This window comes from Taudactylus pleione, unplaced genomic scaffold (assembly GCF_031769625.1).
Source record: "Taudactylus pleione unplaced genomic scaffold, aTauple2 ptg000687l, whole genome shotgun sequence".
Lineage (NCBI taxonomy): Eukaryota > Metazoa > Chordata > Amphibia > Anura > Myobatrachidae > Taudactylus > Taudactylus pleione.
In genome coordinates, this window is record NW_028285089.1 from 1,201,775 (window position 1) to 1,223,986 (window position 22,212).

Here is a 22,212-nt window from a genome sequence, read left to right on the forward strand (position 1 = left end):
GATAGTGCACAGCTCTGATTGTGCCATTCTGCACTGGTGCAAGACCTGTACTGTGCATGTACAGTACAGGTCCTACGTGTTTGCATGCAGAGCGGCAGCAGACTGCCAGTAATTGATAGTCTGCTGCCATTACTGGGCAGAGAGGGGGCAGTAACGGCTTCTGTTACCCCAAACTGAGGTGTGTCGCTACCGTTAGGAGACCAGGATCTCAGTCGGCTGACAGAGATTTCCTGGCCTCTTTTGAGCAACTGCGTTTGTCGACTTCAGTGAACCCATAGCCGACAGAGGATCACGCAGAGATGATTCAATGCTGCGTCCGTGGGACAGTAATGCATGCATTACCATAATAGTGTTATAGCAGCTTCTACCATAGTATCACCTTGACTCCACACAGCTAGGGCTGTGGTGGGAATTGAACACACGGTGAGTCACATTTCACATGACCTCAGTGCTGTGAGGCAGTAATGCTATCCATGACACCATCTGTGTATAACGCTCACCATTACACCATCTGTGCATAAGCGCTCACCATTACACCATCTGTGTATAACTCTCACCATTACACCATCTGTGTATTCTACTCACCATTACACCATCTGTGTATACTGCTCACCATTACACCATCTGTGCATAAACGCTCACCATTACACCATATGTGTATAATGCTCACCATTACACCATCTGTGTATACTTCTCACCATTACACCATCCAGGGTCGGACTGGCCCACAGGGGTAGAGGGGAAACCCCCGGTGGGCCCCACTGCCTGAGGGCCCACCCCCTCCTCTAGGGATCAGGTTCCAGACTGTGCACTTGTATTATATTGCCCAGCACTTTGGTGTATTTTCTACAATGTATTGCTGTTATTAGTCTGGTACATTATTATGCATTCACTAGCAATATTTTCCATATCTATATATTTTAAGGGGCCCAGACCTAATTTGCAGGCTGGTCACACCCCTAAGTATGGGCCCCAATCACTGCATTCCCCTGGTGGGCCTTTCACACCCCAGTCCGACACTGACACCATCTGTGTATAACGCTCACCATTACACCATCTGTGTATACTGCTCACCATTACACCATCTGTGTATACTGCTCAGCATTACACCATCTGTGTATAACGCTCACCATTACACCATCTGTGTATAACGCTCACCATTACACCATCTGTGTATACTGCTCACCATTACACCATCTGTGTATAACGCTATCCATTACACCATCTGTGTATACTGCTCACCATTACACCATCTGTGTATAACGCTCACCATTACACCATCTATGTATAACGCTCACCATTACACCATCTGTGTATAACGCTCACCATTACACCATCTGTGTATACTGCTCCCCATTACACCATCTGTGTATAACGCTCACCATTACACCATCTGTGTATAACGCTATCCATTACACCATCTGTGTATAACGCTCCCCATTACACCATCTGTGTATACTGCTCCGCATTACACCATCTGTGTATAACGCTCACCATTACACCATCTGTGTATAACGCTCACCATTACACCATCTGTGTATAACGCTATCCATTACACCATCTGTGTATAACGCTCACCATTACACCATCTGTGTATAACGCTCACCATTACACCATCTGTGTATACTGCTCACCATTACACCATCTGTGTATAACGCTCACCATTACACCATCTGTGTATACTGCTCACCATTACACCATCTGTGTATACTGCTCAGCATTACACCATCTGTGTATAACGCTCACCATTACACCATCTGTGTATAACGCTCACCATTACACCATCTGTGTATACTGCTCACCATTACACCATCTGTGTATAACGCTATCCATTACACCATCTGTGTATACTGCTCACCATTACACCATCTGTGTATACTGCTCAGCATTACACCATCTGTGTATAACGCTCACCATTACACTATCTGTGTATAACGCTCACCATTACACCATCTGTGTATACTGCTCACCATTACACCATCTGTGTATAACGCTATCCATTACTCCATCTGTGTATACTGCTCACCATTACACCATCTGTGTATAACACTCACCATTACACCATCTATGTATAACGCTCACCATTACACCATCTGTGTATAACGCTCACCATTACACCATCTGTGTATACTGCTCCCCATTACACCATCTGTGTATAATGCTCACCATTACACCATCTGTGTATAACGCTATCCATTACACCATCTGTGTATAACGCTATCCATTACACCATCTGTGTATACTGCTCACCATTACACCATCTGTGTATACTGCTAACCATTACACCATCTGTGTATAATGCTCACCATTACACCATCTGTGTATACTTCTCACCATTACACCATCCAGGGTCGGACTGGCCCACAGGGGTAGAGGGGAAACCCCCGGTGGGCCCCACTGCCTGAGGGCCCACCCCCTCCTCTAGGGATCAGGTTCCAGACTGTGCACTTGTATTATATTGCCCAGCACTTTGGTGTATTTTCTACAATGTATTGCTGTTATTAGTCTGGTACATTATTATGCATTCACTAGCAATATTTTCCATATCTATATATTTTAAGGGGCCCAGACCTAATTTGCAGGCTGGTCACACCCCTAAGTATGGGCCCCAATCACTGCATTCCCCTGGTGGGCCTTTCACACCCCAGTCCGACACTGACACCATCTGTGTATAACGCTCACCATTACACCATCTGTGTATACTGCTCACCATTACACCATCTGTGTATACTGCTCAGCATTACACCATCTGTGTATAACGCTCACCATTACACCATCTGTGTATAACGCTCACCATTACACCATCTGTGTATACTGCTCACCATTACACCATCTGTGTATAACGCTATCCATTACACCATCTGTGTATACTGCTCACCATTACACCATCTGTGTATAACACTCACCATTACACCATCTGTGTATAACGCTCACCATTACACCATCTGTGTATAACGCTCACCATTACACCATCTGTGTATACTGCTCCCCATTACACCATCTGTGTATAATGCTCACCATTACACCATCTGTGTATAACGCTATCCATTACACCATCTGTGTATAACGCTCCCCATTACACCATCTGTGTATACTGCTCCCCATTACACCATCTGTGTATAACGCTATCCATTACACCATCTGTGTATAACGCTCACCATTACACCATCTGTGTATAACGCTCACCATTACAACATCTGTGTATAACGTTTACCATTACACCATCTGTGTATACTGCTCACCATTACACCATCTGTGTATAACGCTATCCATTACACCATCTGTGTATACTGCTCACCATTACACCATCTGTGTATAACACTCACCATTACACCATCTATGTATAACGCTCACCATTACACCATCTGTGTATAACGCTCACCATTACACCATCTGTGTATACTGCTCCCCATTACACCATCTGTGTATACTGCTCACCATTACACCATCTGTGTATAACGCTATCCATTACACCATCTGTGTATACTGCTCACCATTACACCATCTGTGTATAACACTCACCATTACACCATCTATGTATAACGCTCACCATTACACTATCTGTGTATAACGCTCACCATTACACCATCTGTGTATACTGCTCACCATTACACCATCTGTGTATAACGCTATCCATTACTCCATCTGTGTATACTGCTCACCATTACACCATCTGTGTATAACACTCACCATTACACCATCTATGTATAACGCTCACCATTACACCATCTGTGTATAACGCTCACCATTACACCATCTGTGTATACTGCTCCCCATTACACCATCTGTGTATAATGCTCACCATTACACCATCTGTGTATAACGCTATCCATTACACCATCTGTGTATAACGCTATCCATTACACCATCTGTGTATACTGCTCACCATTACACCATCTGTGTATACTGCTAACCATTACACCATCTGTGTATAATGCTCACCATTACACCATCTGTGTATACTTCTCACCATTACACCATCCAGGGTCGGACTGGCCCACAGGGGTAGAGGGGAAACCCCCGGTGGGCCCCACTGCCTGAGGGCCCACCCCCTCCTCTAGGGATCAGGTTCCAGACTGTGCACTTGTATTATATTGCCCAGCACTTTGGTGTATTTTCTACAATGTATTGCTGTTATTAGTCTGGTACATTATTATGCATTCACTAGCAATATTTTCCATATCTATATATTTTAAGGGGCCCAGACCTAATTTGCAGGCTGGTCACACCCCTAAGTATGGGCCCCAATCACTGCATTCCCCTGGTGGGCCTTTCACACCCCAGTCCGACACTGACACCATCTGTGTATAACGCTCACCATTACACCATCTGTGTATACTGCTCACCATTACACCATCTGTGTATACTGCTCAGCATTACACCATCTGTGTATAACGCTCACCATTACACCATCTGTGTATAACGCTCACCATTACACCATCTGTGTATAACGCTCACCATTACACCATCTGTGTATACTGCTCACCATTACACCATCTGTGTATAACGCTATCCATTACACCATCTGTGTATACTGCTCACCATTACACCATCTGTGTATAACACTCACCATTACACCATCTATGTATAACGCTCACCATTACACCATCTGTGTATAACGCTCACCATTACACCATCTGTGTATACTGCTCCCCATTACACCATCTGTGTATAATGCTCACCATTACACCATCTGTGTATAACGCTATCCATTACACCATCTGTGTATAACGCTCCCCATTACACCATCTGTGTATACTGCTCCCCATTACACCATCTGTGTATAACGCTATCCATTACACCATCTGTGTATAACGCTCACCATTACACCATCTGTGTATAACGCTCACCATTACAACATCTGTGTATAACGTTTACCATTACACCATCTGTGTATACTGCTCACCATTACACCATCTGTGTATAACGCTATCCATTACACCATCTGTGTATACTGCTCACCATTACACCATCTGTGTATAACACTCACCATTACACCATCTATGTATAACGCTCACCATTACACCATCTGTGTATAACGCTCACCATTACACCATCTGTGTATACTGCTCCCCATTACACCATCTGTGTATAATGCTCACCATTACACCATCTGTGTATAACGCTCCCCATTACACCATCTGTGTATACTGCTCCCCATTACACCATCTGTGTATAACGCTATCCATTACACCATCTGTGTATAACGCTCACCATTACACCATCTGTGTATAACGCTCACCATTACAACATCTGTGTATAACGTTTACCATTACACCATCAATGCTGCCCAACATAATCTGTGATTAGAATTTTTTTATGGTCGGTCACCCAATCCATTTCACTGGCCAAGATCAGATCCAATATTCTATTTTATCTTCATCATTAATGTACACTTAAGTCCAAAATATAATAAATTGGGACAAATGTCTACACCTTTCCACACCAGGAATATACCAATTTATCTTATATAGTGGGTTATTGTTATAAATAAACTTATCCTTCCCATTTCCAATATAAATGTTAGCAAAGCTATTAGCAGCCCGCAGGTCTGGAAGTAGAAGTTACTCAAAAAATGTTTAACTTTGTGAGAATGTAGGAAATTAGACATCTTTATAGACTTTACAGGAATCCCATAAAGTGCCACTTTAACTGAGGCAATACCATTCTTGTGTTTAATGTACGTGTAAAAAGATTGTACATCTGTGATAACCCATAAATACTCTTCCCTCCAATTACAATCCTTTGCAGAACAGACATAGGGGTAAATATATTATGCTTTACAAAGAATAGTATAAGATGAGTCTTCAGCTGCTGGATGTAAAGGGGCAATAATATTATATACAAAACCAGTACTACTGCACTTCTAAATCCAGCAGCAGATTTGAATAGCGCTGCTTAGTGAATTTACCCACTAGTGTCTCTAAGATAGACTGGTAAAAACTGGGCATAACAAGAAAAATATTAATGTACACCAATATGTGCGAAGACAAAGTTCAATAATTGATTTCCACAGGCTAGTTTCCAGATCCTTATGGATTTTGGGAAGAAAGTAGAAGATAGGTATGATAGGACTGGTTTGCAATAAACATTATTCATTCTTTGCAATCATGTTATCACTAGCAGAGGTCTTAAGCTAGGTCCACACTGTCCGATTTTATTGATAAGACTGACAAACGGAGCAAATTTACGGAAAATCGAAAGCCCCAATATCTGTGCTACACATGCATTTTTTAATTTTTAATATAAGTTACCAATTTCCTGCCAAACCAAACTGATTTTGCATATGTCTGTTCACAAGGAGGATGACGTAGTCATGGGAAAATGTAGGAAATATGTGCAGATTATCGAAAATGCGCACACACTGCTCGATATCGGGAGATTGAAGCTGAAGTTTTCTGTCATGGCTGACCGATCGGATAATTGAAGGAACGCGTTTGTAGACGATTTATAGCAATCATTTTATCGTCGAAACGCCAAAACGATCGTCCATATACAATATATGAGGCCGATCACCCAATCATTGGCAAATCGGCCCAATAATTGTACAGAGTGTATGTAGCTTAAGAGCTGCAACGTATATTTTTCAGTATGATTTTCATTTAAAACTTTATAAGATAGCAGTGTTCAGCTGCTTCCATATATTGATTTATATTTAAAATAAAGACAGATTAATTATTTATTTACATTTATATAGCACCAACATATTCTGTTGTGCTTTACAACTTGGATCTCCCTTATCTTGATTAATATATTTTCATTTTCTCAAGGTCTTTGAATAAATGTTAATGGAGAGAAAAAGCCACAATCTTTCAGTTTATAATCTGTCACACAAATGTTTCTTATCCAATCCTTAAACACTGTCCACATGGCTAACCTTAGGGCCCCATTACATAACGGGTGATAAGATTAGTAACGAGTGATGATGAGCATAATTGGTTCTACGGCCAATCAGCTCCTAGCTGTCATTTTACAGGCTGTGTTTGAAAAATGACAGTTTGGAGCTGATTGCTTGGAACACCATTTAAGATTAGTAACAAGTGATAAGCATATCACTGGTTATTAAACGGGGCCCTTAGATCCTAACCAAGGGGGGGGGGTCACACTGGGTAATATATTTTGATAGTAATGTTGAGGTAGGTCGCACATACTGTAGCACTAATAAGATATGAGGTGCAGCTTCTCTCAAAAAAAAAAAAAAAAAAGGGTCTATGTATGTGCAATATATTTTTATATATAGAAAAGGAAACAGGGTATGTGTAACCTCGAATAATCATTCTAGACTCTTATAATAAGACAAATAAACAAATGTATTATTGCACAGGTTCTCAAACTCAGTCCTCAGGACCCCCACACAGTGCATGTTTTCCAGGTCTCCTCACAATTACAAGTGAAATAATTAGCTTCACCTGTGGATCTTTCAAAATGTGTCAGAGAGTAATGAATACACCTGTGCTCCTGCTGGGTGACCTGGAAAACGTGAACTGTGTGGGCTCCCGTGGACAGAGTTTGAGAACCACTGCATTATTGTAATGTTTCTTTAAAAAAAAAAAAAAAAGTTACACAGCTCCTGAATGTATAAAATGAAGGACAGGTATCCCGGTTTAGAGTAGAATATATCCGAGCAGCAATTTTATGTCTTTCTGCTTCATCCACTAGGGGACACTGGAGTTCAAGACAGTGGGGTATAGACGGTGGTAGAGCAGAGCCTGGCACTTTAAATAATGTAAAAGTGTGACTGGCTCTTCCCCCTCTATGCCCCATCAGCCCCAGTTTTTAGAATGTGCCCGAGAGAGCCGGTCGCACATCAGGCTGTCTCCAGCCTTTCTTATTTATTCTTAGTATTTTTATTAACAAGCATTGAGGACAGGCAGGCTGCTTACTGTGGAAGTCTGCCTGCTACGTGGGAGCCACCGGGAAAGGCACCACACGGCTACTGCAGCCTGTGTCCGGTGACCTAGAGGAGGGGGCACACACCTGGAGTCAACGGACTCTGCGAGGACCCGCCACTGCTGACACCGGCATGTGTCCGGGTTCCTCGCCGCCCCCTCAGCCCAGTATCCCGGCTGCAACAGTTGTAAGTATATCCCACCACTCCTGACTAGCTGGAGTGGTGGGCCAAAACGCTGGGCTCAGGGACAGCGCGTGCTGCGCGGCTGTCACACACAGCTCCTTCCCCCTGCCAGTGTTACTAATTTGGCAGTGTCGGAGCCGCTAACGAGACCCACCGCTGCACTCGGTAGTCACCGTCCGGGTCTCTGGCTTTATGCTGTCCCCCCTCCTATTTAAAGCTGCGCAGCTATTATTGAAAACGCCTGCTCCTCCCTCTTCTATACACAGGAGGGAGACTGCTGCGTCCCGCTACTCCCGTAACGGGAGTCTACATGACAGTAAATTATAGCTGCATAACGGGGCTGGGCGAATCAGCTCAGTGCGGCTGTTCGGTGCTGCGCTGGTGGTTTTCTGTAAGAAGCACCGCGCTGGCTTAGGCTCAGAAAACGGAGCTAATAACACAGCGGCGCCATTGTATCTCCCCCTCAGTACTCTGCACTACAGCAGCATCCCTGAGGTGGGCTAGCGCTGACTCTCCCCCCGCTCGGGAGAGAAGCTGGAAGACGGGACCTGCCGCAGCTGAAACAGGTCTCCTGCCCCTTCCCCACAATTGCGCTGTAGGACAGGAAAAGTGATGCTGCGTTGTCACTTACAGAAGTGCGGGCGCTGTTGCAGTATGTTCAGCGCCAGTGGCACTAAGGCGGCCTGCTTATAGTTAACCGCTCAACAGCATGGCTGTTAGCATGCTGAGTGCTGACAGCGGTGAGGTCTCTGTTGCACCGCGCACCCTCACGCCCTGTACTCCAGCGGCGCTATGCTTGTACAGGGAGGAGGTTTTCCAGATACTGCAGTTGGCGCGCACTCCATGCGCTACAGACTTGTGCCCACTATTTCAGTATGCGGGCTAGGCATAATGCAGCACTGCCTTAGCTATTAGCAGATATCCTCATCTACTAACAGGAGGAGACGCTGCGTCCCGCAGCTCCTGCCTGTGCTGAGCAACCTTTACATGCCCGCTCCTCCACAGCAGCAAGTCCATCATCAATGCTGATTTAGCCCCCCTCGCTTGTGTAGGAGCCCTGATCGCTCCTTCCGTGTTATCGGCACCGGCCGGTCCTTCAACTCCGCTTTTATGCGGTTCTACTGCGGGGGCAAGTAGCGCTGTGTTGACTGGAGTATATCAGTTGTGCACACACAGCGTGGTATTTTAGGAACTGCCGTCCAGCGACTACAATAGCGCCCCCTGCTTCCCTCTTATGGGCAGCAGTAACTACCTGCACACAAGCCGTATAGCTCAGTCCACTACCTGCAGCAGGGAGTGCTTTAGCGCTGGTCTCCTACGCGACCCTCTCTTGTTGGGAGCGCTTCAGCAAATAAAGGGGGATGTCTGTCACTGTATGACAGGAGTATTCCCGGGTAAATATGCTGTGCTGACGGGACACGGTCCCGCCATTTTGCCAGACAGTGTAATGGTTAGCGTTACTGCCTCACAGCAATGAGGTCATGGGTTCAGTTCCCACCATGGTCCTAACTGTGTGGAGTTTGCAAGCGCCGGGTGTTAACCCCTGTCATGGCTTCCCCTTGGTTCTATAACAAAGGGCGCCTGGTTTAACCTAATTGCTGATATAAAGAGTTATTAGTATGTATAGTACTTGTACTAGCAATTGTTCTGGTGCGGGGGCCAAAACTTATGGTTATAACTTACCTGTAACCAGGGTTAGCACATTATTGTGTCCCATCCCCAGGCATATGCCTCACATTGGCTCACCTTAAAAAGGGGCAGTACTCTTCCCATGCAGCCTACGGCCACTCCACCCTGAACACGCTCGATCTCGTCTGATCTTGGAAGCTAAGCAGGGTCAGGCCTGGTTAGTACTTGGATGGGAGACCGCCTGGGAATACCAGGTGCTGTAGGCTTATATAGGTGCCAGCACATATGCTACATTATAGACTGGTTTTAAAACCTTCCAGTTCTGTATAGTGCTAGCTACTCTGAATAGCTGATGGTTAGGAGAATGGGAACTAGCCTAAACCCCTGTTTGCACTATAGGGGCCAGTTACTCAGCCGGTGCACATTCCCGGCTAGAGGCGCTGGGCTGACGGGACACAGTTCCGGCATTGCAGCGCAGGGTATTTACCACTGTCAGGCTTTCCCTTGGCTCTTTAACAAAGGGCATCTAGCTTTATCTAATGGCCTGATATCATAGCCTGTGGAGGCTACCCCATCGTGTACTAGCTACTCTGCCTAAACTGAGATTGTCTTTTTGATTCCCCCTTCGAAAAACTGGTTCATCTGGAGCTAAATAGGTCACCTGAAGCACGCTGCTAATATATAAAGCGAGTACACCAGTAACAGAAGTCCCAGGATCGACACCAGTCGGGGACAGCACGTTGCTAACCTATCTTGCCCTATGACATAACAGAATGTCGGCCACACGCGACACAATAGCAGTCTCCCGATGTGGAGGTAAGCCACGGTGTGTGTGTGTGTGTGTGTATATATTATATATATATATATATATATATATATATATTTATTATACCAGCCCTGCTTTAGAATATATACATGCTGGAGTGAATTTGTTCTTCCATGGCGCTAATTATGCTCATGTTCTATTTTAAATATCGGCACCTACTAAACTTGTATGTAGGTACACGTATGCATATGTGGATATCGTTTCTTATCCTTACCCCATCATAGCATAACTAAAGATGCTGTGATTGGAGACTGGACGCTCCTGATGCGGTAGTTGGTACAATGACTACGCTTTACACTCTCTCTCCCTAGGGATTGGGTTGTGTGTGTGTATAAATAATATATATATATATATATATTATTTTTATACTTACACATTCATTAGGTTTACCTATTATTCCACGGATGGGTAGCTGTCTGGGTTTACCAGAAGCTGTAGGCTATATCCATTCCTATTATATGGAATATAATAGGAATGGCTCTATAAACTAGAGTCATGCTCTGCAGCTTACACAGTGATAGTCAGAATTCCCTGGGCATTGCTTCCAGTGTGGACCCTATACATGTCCTGGGGCCTTCTTGTATATACAGACATCTATATAAAGATAGGTACTTACACCCTCCGAGGTTTACAGTCCGGTTCCCTTCAGTCTATATCTACGGCGCCCGTTAGGGGGACCTATTGTCATTACAACTACAGTGGTGCACTTGTATTAATATTTCCTAATAATTGGGGAAAAAAAGTTTTTTGTTTAACCCTAACTGGGGTTATCACTACTGATATATCCCTTCTTTACTTGGGATAACCAACGCAGTCTATGTCTAGGTACAGGTACCCTTCTCAGTATCTATTCCGGTACTCCATATTTTTGTCGCATATCTCAATAAAATGAGTCTCAAAAGGGCCCTTAGGTACAATTCATACCATGAGGCCTTGGGCCGCCTGCAGTTATAGGCAGGGTCAGGCCTGGGTTGTATTAGCTTGGTAAGCATAATACACACTTCACCATTATAGGTAGGATACTTACACTAGTAGACCGTTTTGGGGTATATGTATATTCTAACACGGCTATACGGATACACATCCCTACTGGAACAGGCTCAATTTAGAGTCCTATTCTACGACCTTGTCTCTACTAACATTTTACTAGTTTGCACAGTAATTTCTACTGCACTTCTCCAGACTGAAGTCTGTGCTGTAGAGCATTGGTCTTCGCCCACTGAAGCTACTCTCTATACCTAGCGTGGCGGGTTGCTGTGTGATAAAAAAAAGCTCAGTGACATTCTACTTAGCATCCAGAGGGCTTCTGGTTGCTCACAGGTAAGAGCTTACCTCACTAATGCCTAGGAAGATGCTTCTATTTCATGCAACCTGACATACATAACGTTAATCTCCCTTGCGCACCCTAGCTGCTGTCATAGCAGCCATCTGCTCTTTTAATCAGTTGGCTCTACACTTTAGAGTTTCCCTGGTGTGTGGGTGCATAGTTTGAACATTGAGATTAGCGACACTATTCTACTAGAATCTGTTGGGGTTATGGACCAAAGCGCATCTCTGGGCTAGTGCACATCTTTGCATAAGTGTGAGAGTCACTATGTTCCGCGCAGGGGGCCTGGTTGGGTTTTCCTGTTCAGTTTCTGTTGATATTTTATCACACTGATAGGTACCTGATGGGTACTTTCATGGTTGTCCTGCTGCCCTGGCCTTGCTGTGTGGGATGCTTCCCTCTATTGGTAACTCTCCCTGGGTGGCGGTTACATTCGTGCTCCTTTACTGCTCAGTTCCTGGTTGTTTTCACTCTATGTTCGGGCCGGCAGTTAGTACTAACTACGCACTTCCATCAGGTTGGAAGTTGTCTGTTTTCATCCCTGTTTTCAGTATGGGTTCTACTGCTGTCTGACCCTCTGAAAGGAATTGTAGTCTCCATCCTCTCGTATTTGCCTCTGCCTCATGCCCCGTGGGATCTTCACTAATTGGAGACTTCTGTGGTATAACCTTTCCGCTGGTTAATAACTTATTGTAGTTGGACCTCAAGTATCGTTCAGGGCGACTGTTTGGTCTTGTCTTTGGCCTCCCTGCATACTCTTTGTTGGAAGTCTGTGGACAGGATCAGCTTTGTATCTTTTGATTGGTATTGTCATACTTCTATCTGTACGATTATGACCAGCGGTGCTGGGATTCTGCTGTCTGCAGCTGTTGCAGATTCCTGTACAGACTCTAGTACGGTTCACGAGTTCTTCTCGTTTTCTGCCCTTCTCCTATGGATTCTTGTTGGGGCTCTCTGCTACCAGCTGTCTGGTTTGGTCTATTTTCAGCCGTTTCTCAACCTGTGGTTGTTTTCTCGCCAGCCATTCTGTTCCTTTTGGCTTCCGCTGTGCGTACATTGTGGAAGTTTTTCTGTGTCTGTTTTCTGAGTAGTAGTATTTGTCTACTGTGCTCTACGACACTTGATCCTCTGCTTCTGCTGGGCCTATTGTTCTTGGCGGTCCCTGTTTCGGTTTGGCCGAGGGGTCAGCAAGTTCTCCGCGCTTGCCACCCAGGAGGTTGGCTTTGGGACGTCCCCACTGTCTTGAACTCCAGTGTCCCCTAGTGAATGAAGGAGAAAACAGGATTTTGGTACTTACCGATAAATCCCTTTCTCCGATTCCACAGGGGACACTGGACGCCCGCCCAGCGCTGCGTACCTGCCGTTTTGTTGGGTTCATTATATGGTTGTGTGACTGCATGGTTCCCTGTTATGGGTTCCACTGTTCTCCTTCAGTCGGTCTTGTTCCGTTCTGTGGTCGTCTCCTTCTCCTCGTTTTTTTCTGTTGTCCTCCGTCTCCTCTCCGGCTCAGTTCTTAAACTGGGGCTGATGGGGCATAGAGGGGGAGGAGCCAGTCACACTTTTAAATTATTTAAAGTGCCAGGCTCTGCTCTACCACCGTCTATACCACACTGTCTTGAACTCCAGTGTCCCCTGTGGAATCGGAGAAAGGGATTTATCGGTAAGTACCAAAAATCCTGTTTTTAATATGTCTCACCAATGATCCAGTGGACGTGAAGATCATAAAGGTTTATTTTCAGTTGTAAAGTACCAACTTAGGGCCTGATTTAATAACTAGTGATATGCTTTTTATCACTCCTTACTAATCTAAAATGGTGCTCCAACCAATCCGCTCCTAACTGTCATTATTCAGTCTGTGAAAGTGATAGGAGCCGATTGGTTGAAGCACTATTTAAGATTAATAACAAGAGATAAGCAGATCACTTGTTATTAAATGGGGCCCAAAATCTCACCGCTAGTGTAAACAGATGTATCAGATACTCTGGAACAGGGAGCGCACTAAGGAGGGTTCAGTTTAGGCACCGGGGAGGGAGGGTTAGGATACCAACCGCCAGGATCCTGTACCCAACCCAAGATAGTTGTGTGTTATATATTTGTGAATGTATCCAATATAAAGATTTACTCTCCGTATTACATTAAGGGACTGATTCAGAGCTGCATACATTTCCATTTTGGAGCTGGAACTTGCTATTTTTAGCACTACAGGTGACAAATCTCCTCCTGCAGCTGAATGGGTGTAATGGTGCATTTGCACATAGATTCTGAGGGTTATGTTCTGAGCGTGTAGGAGGAATTGCTTGATATGCTCATCTGTATGAATTAGGATGGATTTCTTACACCAAGTACAGGGTTTGTGCAAATGTGCACTGACAATGGCATCTACTACTTTCACAAGCAAATGGATAGGTGCGTGCAGCTGGAAATATGCATGCAACTCTGTATACAGGCGATTATCTGCTTTTGTTCTGCGCATGCAATGCAGCAGATTTGTGTGCAACAGATTCAGAAGAGCCCAATGGTGTCTATGTACTAAGCCTTGGAGAGAGATAAAGTACCAATCAGCTGCTGTCACTTTACTGGCTGTGTTTGAAAAATGACAGGTGCTGATTGGTTGGTACTTTATCTCCATGGCTTACTACATAGATAGTTCAAGTATAACATAGGTAGACTATATGGAGAATGGCGTGGTTAGAATAAAATGGAGGGGGGGGGGGGTGTTTTATACATAATGGTGGCAATCAAGAATATCTTCCCCCAGGTATAGGTGTGATACACCCAGTGGAGTCCCGCCCCGCGTTGACACCTGGTGTGGGGAGGGCTGTAGTGTGCGCAGCTAAGCTGTGTGCCGACAAAAAGGACGTGTGGCCTCACGGGTAGGGGGCATGGCCTCTCAGCCCGAATCCCCATTGTACTCACTGTTGGGGGTGGGGGATTGGCCCCGGGGACCACTGTGTGCAGTGCCAGCTCCCTCACTGTGTCAGAAGCAGAGTACCTCACATAATTCTACAGTGCAGCACCCGGCTCCTGTCACTGAGGAGTCGGCATTTGGGTATCACCCACCAAGGGGTGACACCAGAGTGCGGCCCACACCCCCCCTTGTGACGCCACTGGATACACCCCTCCATACCCTGTAATACAACTGACCAAAGAACACTTTAGGCCTCACACTCAGCAAAGTAAGACACTCATATAATAAGAAAATAACTTTAGCATGGGAAAAAACCCTCACTTAGTGCCATAACTAGGAGTGTGAGAGCAATGCCACCACGCAGAGCCATGTGGGCAGCACCCCTGCATTTGGCTAGCAGGCTGCCAGGCAGGCACCCTGCAGCTCTTACAGTCCCCTGGAGCATCCGAGTATGCACAGGTCAGAGCTGTAATTTGACATCAGGCTCAGGGGAGGCGTGGCCATCACAGGGCGCAGAAAAGTCCTGTTACGACCTTGTCCCTCACACCCAGATTAATAGATACAGTAACATATGTATTGTACAAACTATTTTGTATATCTAAAATGTTGGTAATCATTATCAAAATTTTTTGTTTTAACCATTATAATTTGGGAGTGATTAACTGATTAAGTTATTCGTTATAGAACCCTGCACCCATTATAGATATGCCCCTGATTTGCTTCATTATTATATACATACACTTACTTCAGTTCTAAAACAGAGAAATATTTCTCTCTTTGGAGTGCAGTTTATTATGAACCATTGTACTAGTTGTTTCTGGCATCTATCTATTATTTTTCCAAGGAGTGCACCTTACTTAAAAGCGTGTGTGCGTGTGATATATATATATATATATATATATATATATATATATATATATATATATATATATATGTACGTCTCGATAAATGAACGAAACAATGAGAGAAAGATTATTTTCAGAATAGTTTTTTGGCCTACTCAGAGTGTACAGGCAATCAATAGAACGCCTGTACTGAGAGTGCGGGCTCCAGCACTAAATAGCACCTGTTCTGCCGCTACTGGCTCTCTGACTTCTAGACTCCCGGCAGTTCAGATCACCCGGCCCATAGATGAAACAGGTCCAGGGAAAAATCCGTCCAAGGTTTAGTGAAAAAGTCTTCATCTTTCCACAAGTAGTTAGACACCAATTGTAGTGCGGAAACGTCAAAGGTCCTCTCAAATCTAACTGTTGTAAGATTCAGATTCGGATCGCACTTCTCAAGAGGAGGGAGAGGTTCATGGAGAATCTGATTTGAGAACCAGCCTTTCGGAGATTTTTTTTTTACTAGGCAAGGGGTGGAAGGGTTTTAGCCGTGATAGAGGTTCTTAATTTACAAGATTAATAAGAACCGGAAAAAGAAAACTTTATTTTCCTTCATCACCACAACTGCTGGTTGAAGTCTGGCTAAAACCTGACAGAAAGTAGGTTATATCCAATTATTTTCAGGTCAATTATCCTTTGCTTGAAGTAGATAGGGTTCCTTGGGAATCTCCTCCTAATGTGGATGTTCCTATAGACTGACTATCCAGATTTACCACAAATTCCTGTTGCCAATACAGTAAAGCTATTACAGACAACATTAGGCAATACTAATATCTATTTTTGTTGCCACAGGATCCCTATTTAGACCCATTTTGTCATCTGCCTAGGTCAATAAGGCTATCATTAAATGGACAGAACATCTTAGAGAGTCGATGCAAGCTGGATTACCCCAAGCTGTATTGTTGTCCGTAGTAGACCATATATAAAGGAGGCATCAGAATATGTTGGAGAAGCAGTTTTGGATGCGTCCATTTGCATTTCCAGAATTTCTGCTTTATCAGTGACTGCCAGACACACACTTTAATTGTGGTCTTTGGAGTTGGACATTTGGAGGCATTACTCTTTTTGGGGGGGGGAAGGAAGGGAAGGAGGGGAGGGGGAATGGTACCTGGTCTAAAGATCTACAGTAAAAAGTTAGACAATGTCTTGATAGACACCAGATGTTACAGGCAATAAGTCGACAGGGACAAAAGGTCGACAAACTAAAGATCGATGGGGTCAAAGGGTCGACATGCAAATGGTTAACACATGATTTTTTTTTAGGGTTAGGCACTTACCGGAGGATTAGGGTTAGGCACTTATCCCAACGGTTAGGGTGAAGATTAGGGTTAGAAATAACAAACAAGTGTCGACCATTTTCATGGCGACCATATGCATGTCGACCTTTTGATCCTGTCGACCATTTGAACCGGGCGACCTGCTTACATGTCAACCTTTCGTGTGTCGACCTTTTGTTCCTGTCGACCTATTACCTGTCTAACAACTGGTGTCTATCTAGACATTGTCTACAATGTAGATCTTTCAATCCATAACCAAAGGGAATATGCTATCTCTATACATTTTTTTTCTCAAAAAGCACAACTTTCCATGCACACAATTTACCGTAAAAAAAATATTTCACCATGTGGTGAGATTTCCATTCTACACAAGTACAACGAAACCTGTACTAGAAATGTTTATATTTTTATTAGCACTATTGAGAGTAAGGTGCCATGGCGGCAATTCTATAAAAAAAAGTAAGTTTTTACAGCATAATAGTAACCTCATTCATTGAATAACTCCATGACCTTTTAAAAACACATCTTTTATTCCAGGTATGTATGTGTAATATAAATATTTTATACAGTAGCAGGGACCTAATACTTCGTAAATACAAAAATAGTGAAACCACACCTGCCCAATTATTTCTGATGATATAACTGGCTAGTGCAATACAAACTAACAGGAATGTATTACTGAATAACACAGAAATTCTGATAAGTAATAGCTAAAGTAATTATTACAAATATACTATAAACAAAATGTGGAGATGCCTCGGAGCTCTGTGACCCGTATAAATATCAGTGCCATTCACTACCCATATACGTTTTTAGAAATGAATACATGATGTGGTGCTTATTTCAGTTAACTTCTTAGTAAAGCAATGGGGAATACCTCATTGCTGCCATATCAACAATCCAAGTGATTAAACATATTGTATTCAGAAATGTCTACATATCTGTACTTTTACAGAGCTGGGAGCTTCCATATATGCTGACTGAAAACAATTTTACTGCAAAGCAAGAGTTTAATTTAGAGTGTAATTCACAAAGAACAGGCAGAAGTGAGAATTACATCTATAGTTAAACACAGCTAATCTGAATTATTATACCTAAAGTGTCACAGCAGTATATGCTTCATGTAAATTATATAAAATGCCAAAAGATATTCACTTCCCTCGAATGATGCAAAATCTCTTCATGCGTACTAAAAGCAGTATAAGATCACTAAGTGGGAGTTAGGTCTCTATTGTTGGCCTTTGTGGGTGTTTTACGTAAATTAAGATTTTGCTAGTCGTGGTTACGCTGCTCCCGATCAAAATGAATGTTAAATGTCTATGGGTTCAATATACTAGAGGGTGGTTCACCCACAAGACAAGACGACCTACATCTCAAGCTGCCCTGAACGAAGAATAATTCTAAAACTAAAGTTAGTATAAGCTCTCTAATGCTAGAATAGTATTAGCAGTAGATTCTGTGCCTGTGCAAAGCTGACAATGACAATATCACAGAAAGGAAAATAAAAGCAATTCAAATGGTTAAAGAAAATATATTTTTTACTTTTCAGCCTTGATAACTTTATAAAATGTTGTATTTGACACGCAAACATCCCCAGCACACAGATTTCAAGTACGCTTTTTTTTTCTTTGTTTGTTGGTTTTACAAAATTCATGAGACCAAAAAGCTTGTGTTTACAATCAATATAATTTCAATGTTCCAATAGAACATTAACATAAATAAGTCATTTGTAGGCACAATATGTAAAAGAAAAAATTATCTTGCTCAATTTTGTAGTCCATAAAGGTTTCCGTCTCTGCAGGTACTATGTGGATAGAGCGATAATGAATGAAAGCCTCAGTCTCCATAGAAAATATACAAACATCCTCCAGAGTTAAAAGTTCACATGGTTCCGGATATCATTTATTTGCTTCACCATTTCTTGAATATGTTCACCTCTAAATAGAGAAAGGAGAAAGATACAAGAATAAATACAGCATTAGTGGAGGAAAAAAAATCTATATAATATAATTACTAATAATAATAACATTATAAAGCTATGCACAGTCTGTTATCCTAAGAGGGTAATGATTTAACTCTTAAGTAGCAAACATGGTTTATGACATAGGGCGGTATTCAATTAGACGTGAAAAGCAGAAAAGTATCGCCGATCACGGTTTTACACGTGCTCGGAATTTATCTCCAAATTCAAGTCCAGACGGATTTCGCCTACGCGGAAAGTCAATGCAATGTAATAGGCAAAAAAGATTCACCTTTTAATAGCAGGTGAAAAGAAGTGCAACATTTTTATTTTGGGGTGTAAAGGTGGGGAAAACACTCAGGACCCCTGGGACAGTCCCCCAAAGGACAACTGTCAAAATATGAAAAAACCTTAACATCTCAAAAGAAGTACTTTCATTTTGGGGGTGAAAGCACAATGTGGGGGGACTAGCATATAAACTAGCGAAATAGACTTCTTGGGGATCTGCAAGGATGGGTCAGGTGTTATTATGACTGCAGGTGCATGTGACAGGTGCATGTGACAGGTGCATGTGACAGGTGCATGTGACAGGTGCATTTTTCACGTTTTATAAAACTTCACTTTAGAGACATTAAAATATGCTAGCACCCACTTTCAGGTACCCCAAATTTGCCAGGACTACTTATTTTCACCCAAAAATACTGCTTTATGCCATTCTTCACCACTTGTGCAAAGACGCTAATAAGAAGCTATTGAAACAACTTAAGTACCTCACACAGTTTTATTAGGGCTATTAGTACACATCTACATTCATCCCCAATGTTAGTGCATCTTTTTTGGGGGGGTTCAGGCTGATTTATCCAATTCTGACAGCACTTTCCACCTGTTTTGAATTCGCTGCTTTCATCTGGTTTGTAATTGAATAGGGCGAATAGCGGCAGTGTGCACGATAAGTTTCCGCGTCCAAAACACGAGATGTTGGCGAAAAGTCGGGCAACTTTTCCGCGGATGCAAAACTAATTGCATACGGCCCATAGTTGGGGTTATGAAGGAATCTCTGTCCACCAAAGATTAAAGTGACCATCATTAGTGACTGATATACCATCTCTTCTTCCTTTGATTTATTTTTTTAAACTTGCCAAAGAATATTTTACCAGTCAGTATAAACAAGGCTACTAAAATCTGGTATTTCATTAGCTGCTATTAGTTACAGTATAGCAATGTAATATATTAGAGCTCATACACACTAAAAACAGTGTTTTACCTGTAATGCAATTACAGGTGATCATCTAATGTTATATGCAGCTACAACACTGGCTGATAGAGATCAGCCATTGGTCTCTAGGTGTCCTATAGCATTTTCTATGGAGACTGCAGACTGGCACCGCCACTCAGCACTTATTGCTGGAAACAATTATATCTTGGTCCAGTCAGAAAGTGGGCAATATCTGCAAGAGTCTTAAAAAATTCTGTCCAGCCAGATTACACTGCCCCCACCCAGCTGACAACATTTTTAGGGGAGAACACTGGAGAATATATATAACTTGTGATCTTACACTAATTATTTAGACATGACTAAATATTAGTTTAGGCATTAATTAATGCTCAATAGGTTTATTAATAGGGTAAGTGTTTGGCTTACTCTTCTTTTAACGCAGTCTGTATAGTCTTCCGCTGATAATCACTCAGAGATAAATTCGATTTTCGGGGGCTTTTACGCTTCTCCATCTGTTTCTCCTGATAAGCCATTTTCATTTTAACCTATGTAGAAGAAAAATCAAGAAATAAAAACAAAATGAAGAAAAAAAAAAAAAAAAAAAACTCTCCACAAATGACCAAAAACAAGTTAAGTGGGAAAACCCTAGTAAGAACAAATATATTGTACATTATTTATATTCATGTGTTGCATTGAGGGACATAAGTATGATGGGATATTGCACAGCAATCTACTGAACAAACAGGAACAAAAGAAAAAAAAGTGAAGCTAAATCAGTAGAAGTCAGTAGGAATCTGCAGGCTGTACCAGCATATGCTCAAAGCAGTCCTGCATAGTAAAAGCTAGTGAAAATATGGTTGGGAGGACAAACTAGCCACCTTGAACAGATGTTTTAAGGAAGTCCGACTACGGAAGGCAAAAGATTTATGGACGACACTAGCAGAAAGGGACATGATTCTGAAGGGAGGATTGCACATTGATGGAATACTCCTAGAGTATAGGTTTACATATGGAGCAAAAGATAGCTGCTTTGAGAACCATTTTATCCTTCCAAGAAGAGTAATTGCACCTCCTGAGGATGCAACAGAAAAAGGGACCAGGTCCTGGTTCAAGTGGAATGGGGAAATAGCTTTGGGGAGAAATTCAGGGACCAGTCACTGTAACATTGTTTTGGTATAAATTTTAAAACCAGAGACAGGTCCCAGGAAGCCACAGGAGACACGAACAGTGGCTGAACATGGAGAACTCACTGCGTTTGGAAGAGAGCAGACAAGGCCGACAGCTGTATGTTCAAGGACGACAGCCGGAGGCCCAAATCCAGACCTATCGGTAGAAAGGAAAGGATATGGGAAAGGCGGAAAGACCTTCGGTTAAAACCCCTAGTTGTACAACAAGAAAAATAAGTACGCCAAACCCAATGATAGATATGAGCTAAGAAAGGCTCCCGAGCCTGCAGCATGGTCCGAACAACCCTCCTGGATAATCCTTTCACTCTTAGGACGGGCACCTCAAGAGCCACCCTGTCAAATTGAGACGGGTCAGATCCGGATGGAAACACGGACCCCTAGAAAAAAATCCACCCGCAGACGCAGTGGTTCGTCTGTGGAGTAGCCCAGCAGATCTGTGTACCACACGCGCCGATGCCAATCCGGTGCCACCAATCCGTGCCTCACTCCAATTTGAACTTGCGGAGAACCCGCGGAATCATGGAGATCGGAGAGAAAATGTAAATCACAGGGAATGTCCAAGCAACCGCCAGGGCATCTGTCAGGAAAGCTTCTGGATCCCCGGTGCAGGAGCAGTATCTCGGTAGCTGATGATTGTGACGATATAGGATATGAAAATATGTGACGAGATGCCATCATGTCTAGGTCCAGCAGGCACAAATGGCGGGCTAGTAGTTGGATGCAGTGCCCACTCGCCTGCATGAACATCCTGACTACTTAGGAAATCCACTTCCCAATTCTGAACTCCGGAGATGAAGACTGCGGACAGTGCTGGAAGATGAAGTTACGGCCAACGAAGAATTCAGCTGAATCCCGCATGGCTCCTTGACTGAGAGTGCCACCCTGGTGGTTTATGTAAGCCACCACAGTTGCACTGTACGACCG

General features: G+C 43.2%; 1 protein-coding gene and 1 pseudogene across 1 annotated transcript in view; one reads left to right on the top strand and one right to left on the bottom strand.

The window, feature by feature from the left end:
• Positions 1 to 9,850: 9,850 nt before the first annotated feature.
• On the top strand, positions 9,851 to 9,969 carry LOC148477822 (5S ribosomal RNA; annotated as a pseudogene).
• A 7,462-nt stretch (positions 9,970 to 17,431) lies between these two features.
• The window catches only part of NUP88 (nucleoporin 88), a 37,036-nt gene continuing 32,255 nt past the window's right edge, over positions 17,432 to 22,212 (bottom strand). The window contains exons 16-17 of the mRNA XM_088456105.1: positions 20,528 to 20,646; positions 17,432 to 18,862 (exon numbers count right to left, since the gene is read on the bottom strand). Of these exons, the coding sequence (XP_088312231.1) occupies positions 18,799 to 18,862; positions 20,528 to 20,646 (183 nt within the window). The 3' untranslated portion in view covers positions 17,432 to 18,798. The remainder of the gene's footprint in view (positions 18,863 to 20,527; positions 20,647 to 22,212) is intronic.